This window comes from Colias croceus, chromosome 14, assembly GCF_905220415.1.
Source record: "Colias croceus chromosome 14, ilColCroc2.1".
In the NCBI taxonomy this organism is placed as follows: domain Eukaryota; kingdom Metazoa; phylum Arthropoda; class Insecta; order Lepidoptera; family Pieridae; genus Colias; species Colias croceus.
The window spans coordinates 10564695-10569536 of NC_059550.1; the positions used below are offsets into that span (position 1 = coordinate 10564695).

Here is a 4842-nt window from a genome sequence, read left to right on the forward strand (position 1 = left end):
TTTCTTCAATCCCAGGTATGCGTCGTCCTCCTAGCCGCCATGGCCCTCGCCGCCCCCGAGGGCAAGCGCGACAAGCGTGGTTTCCTCCACGGAGACCTGGACCTCCACTCCAGCTCGCTGGACTTCGGCCACGGCTACGACTCCCTGGACGTGCACAGCGCGCCCATCATCCACAGCGCACCCTCTGCCAGGATCGTGTCTGTTAACAAGCTCGTTCAAGTCCCCAAGGTAAGCCTTGTTTATCATAATATAAATTTTAAATTAATTCAAAGCTTTCTACCAATTAGACTTTAAAAAGTTACGTCTTTATTTTATACTACATACATATTATATCGTTAAAATATATGTACCTAATATGGAAATAAATGCACAATAATATTTTAATGCATGAAAATTTTTAAAAAATCACAAATATAACAAAGTTTTCCTTGCAATATCAATACACTGTTTACAATGTTTAACATTATTTTTATTTTACAGGTGGTCTCAGTCCACAAGCTAGTGTCCGTCCCCAAAGTTGTGTCGGTCCCCAAGATCGTGCAGGTGTCCAAGATCGTGGAGGAGCCCCACTACTCGTTCTCTGCCCCGCACTACTCTCTCCCCGCCGCCCACTACTCCCTCCCCTCCTACTCCCTCGGCTCATCCTACGCCTCCGGATTCTGGTGAACACCTGAATAGTCAATGTTTAGCCATAAATTTCTTAAAATAACTTTTTTACAAACTATAGCCAAACTTTAGAGCCTGATTATAATGTCCTGACATACATTTTAAATCTTAATCTTCTATTTACATATAGCAATTATACTTTTGTACCTACTCTTCTAGAAAATACGTCCAATGTGTGATCAGTCTCTAAAGCTTTACTCTGTATAAGGAGTAGTCGTGGCGAGTGTATCACTCATCACCGATGGTCTCCGAGGCTACCACCAAAACTTTATTAATTTTTTAAGAATATACTTTATTTTTTTTACATATTGGTTTTATTGCCCAAACTTTTTTAATTGTCCCAACATATTCATCGAGACCTTGTTAAAAATATAATCAGTAAATTTAAATAAATACATACAAATTTCGTAAACCAAATAACAAATGTCCAGACATCGTTATTAAAGATAATTGCACCGTGAAGGCCAATGTTAGACGCCTCAATCACAAATTAATTAAATGTTACATTTCACATAATCTATCATATATCATCTATTGCTAATCGTATTTTTTAATACTACTATTGCGTGTAACGCATGTTTTGAGGTCATTTAAACACATTGAGATCAAGGACTGTACGATGGGATGGGGTACGTACATAATGACTTCTAATTCGGCAAGTGAAATATAACGCAATGTGATGTGAACCGAATTACTTACAAGGTAAATAATATATTCCAGTAACGAGTGCAGCCTACAGGGTTAGGTCTCATACGTTACTTATATAAAGTACGTTTTATTGTTATCGTGCCAAATGTAGGATGCACGTATTTAGATTCATCGATGGTGAAAACAATTATTATGTTCTGAAAGTATGTCCTTTATTTATATTATTAAAGAGAAATAGATTACAAGCAGATTTACCCACAGAAAATAATATCTACGTACATATTTTGGTTGGTAGAGCATTACTCTAAGTATGTTAATAAGAAAAATAAGAAATGCATTTAACATAATATTAAGTACCATATTTTTTATTTATTTATATTATGTCTATATTACCCTCATAGGAGGCCCGTGTCCCAGCAGTGGAAACGTTTATGGGATGATGATGTCTATATTAAGTACAAAGCTCTTACATCGTATATACGTCGTATATTACTTATTAATATAAAATATATGTGCTCATCTGTTATGAGATTAATTCCCATATTAATCTATCATCTATTCCACTCCATAAAAAGATCGATCAAGCTCAGAATGGCTTATACTGTAAAGGTTAACAAAGCGGCCGATAATAATTTATGTAATATGTAACAATTTCTATGCGACACGATGTGAAATTTATGTTTCTAAAACTCATATAAATATGTGTATGGAAAGTAAACCAACTTTGCGTATGAATATGAATTATTGAAATTCGCAATTACAGCTGATTAATTCACTACCTACAAAAATATAATATGAGAGTCGCGATATCTGATTAATAGCAGTGCATAATATATGGTACATTGTGGGTACATTATATAAACAATTTCTTAATTTGATGATTGTGAATACAAAAATTTTTTTAATTACAATTTTCATTTATTAGATTTTGTAGGTATCGTATACATTTATCTTACAACATAAGTATGAACTAATTACATGTCCCGCAGCCGGAGGCCCCAAAAGAAAACTCAGATGTACTTAGAAACTACATTTAATTACTAAAGTGAGACTTTACACCCATGTCTGCACGATGCAGACCGGAGTCAAAGAATGAATTTATACATTATAATAATTATTTGACAGGTGTCAACAGCAAAGTTAACATCAGCTGTTAGATTTTAAAATATAAAATTATTTAAAACTAATTGTATATAGTGCTTAAATAGAAAATATTATTAATTATTAACCATTACATTGATGTACAAGTGAAAATTATTGTGAAACACACCTTCTATGGGATCTACGCAACGTTTAACTTTTTAACGCGGAGGTCAACGTGTCAACGGTTATCCCAATTCAAATATCTTCGATAAACCAGGGGAGTACTAGTTTTATAATTTCATATTTAATTATAAACAACACCTATATTCATTTGTATTACCAACACCGCTCATATTTAATGAGCTACGTCACAATAAATACATTGGCACAAAAGTTACCGTCTCACTTTGCTTGACAAGTTGGAAGCAATTTAGAAGACAAAAACTTATCGCCCCAGACAATATTATTCTTTACTCTTTACTACATCATACCGTTAATCACTTATCAACATTCAGTACTACCATAATAGTATTCAAAATATATAATTATCTCATACATTTTCTTTCATCTGTTTCAGCAACTACAAAATACAATATGCTGACCCGCAAGGCAGTAGCTAAGGACATGGAGAATAAATTAAAAGCTGCACTCCATGATTTGAAAACTTCACAATCTTTATGTGAAAAACTCATACAAGAGCGGGATGAAAGTGAATTAGAGATTCAAGAAATAATTAAAAAGAACTCTCTTCTAAAGGCCGAGCTGGCAGAACTACACATGAAATACATTTATAGTGAAGACAAGTGCAAAGCCCTCCAAGACATTGTGGACAGCTTCCAGCAGTGCTCTAGTGACCATGAGATGGCTCTTAGCCGTATCGCTAAGTTGGAATGTAGCCTAATGGAAGTGCAAGAGGACAATCCCAAGCGGCAATGCAACACACCAAGTAGTCTTCATGATGAATTAGTTGAATGTGGACAGTTAAGTGGCTCTGTAAACTTTAAAAAAATCAATTTCTCTTCACATAAGAAGTTGAAAAAATACCTTAGATTAAGTAAGTTTATCAAGCGTACCCAATCAATTGTTAGAAAGAGTTCTTTTAAAAATGTAGTTCAATTAGAGAAAGTCAATAAAAATCTGGTTCAAGAGTTAGACAAATATCATAGGGATCTAGAATATTATAAAATCTTGTATGATGTAGAAACAAATGAATTAAAGGAGAAGATAGACTCTTTAAGTCAAATGTTAAATGATGTCAACCAGAAGTATTCTGCTGCCCAAATGCAAATAAACGAGCATATACAACAGGCAGATGACTTAATTAAGTTGAGTAATGAAAATATGGATCGCTTTGAGTCGCTGACCAATAAATATGTATGTCAGTGTTCAAAAAGTGACAATGAGCAAACGTCGCCCCATAAGCTTGACTGCACAGACATACATAGTGTTAAACCCGTGACAACAATTTCAACTAGTAAAACTAAACACCTTTCCGAGCAGGAAATTATTGTGTTGTCAGATAGTATTGGTCAGGGTTTTGGCGCTATGCTCAACAATTTAGGGCTTAAAGTCACTAATATTTGCACTCCTAACAGTTCATTTAATTATATAATCAAATCACTTGATCATTTTAGCTTTAATAAGAATAATATTGTAATTATACTATATGGAGATAGTTTAAATATAAAAAATAAGGATATTGATGTAGGATTTCAAAAAATGTTGGAAATTAGTAGTCAGACTAAATGTAAATTTATGTTGTGTACATTGCCGTACCTACCTGGTTTGACACAAGAACAAAATAGATTAATTCATAATATGAATTTAAAATTGTATAATGTAACAAATCATCATCGTGATGCATTTCTTTACTTTGACATTAATTTGTGTATTAAATCTTTTACTTTGACAAAGAATACAGTGTATCTGCCATCTAGATATAAGCGAGAACTTGCTATGTTAATAGCATATAATATTAACCAGTCTGGTACATGTTTGTTATCAGACCCTGGATCTACTATAATTTTATGTAGTAGTAATAATAATTATATACACCAACCTTGTGTTGACAGAAAATCTAGCCCTAAGCTAGATTTAAACTAGTATATAAGACAACAGCTAAGCAGACTTTTTCTATTGTACATCAAAACATTCAAGGCTTGGCTAGCAAATTATTAGAAATAGAATTATTTTTAAATCATAATAGAATTAAGGTTTTTTGTGTAACAGAACATTGGCTTAAACAATGTCAGTTGGTAATAAATATTGATAATTATACATTAAAAAGTATATACTTCAGGACATATGCTATTCATGGAGGTTCTCTTATTTTTGTACACAATAGTGTAAAATGTAAAGAACGAACTGACATTGTTAGTCTTTCTGTAGAACGGACCATTGAACTGTCCTGTGTTGAACTGGAGCGTTACATTATTGTTTGCATTT

At 33.3% G+C, this 4842-nt stretch overlaps 1 protein-coding gene across 1 annotated transcript; it reads left to right on the plus strand.

The window, feature by feature from the left end:
* Positions 1–970, plus strand: LOC123697163. The gene is made up of 2 exons (XM_045643586.1): positions 1–228; positions 481–970. The coding sequence occupies exons 1-2, from the start codon at positions 40–42 to the stop codon at positions 664–666; spliced, it is 375 nt and encodes a 124-aa protein (XP_045499542.1). The 5' UTR covers positions 1–39; the 3' UTR covers positions 667–970.
* Positions 971–4842: the final 3872 nt, after the last annotated feature.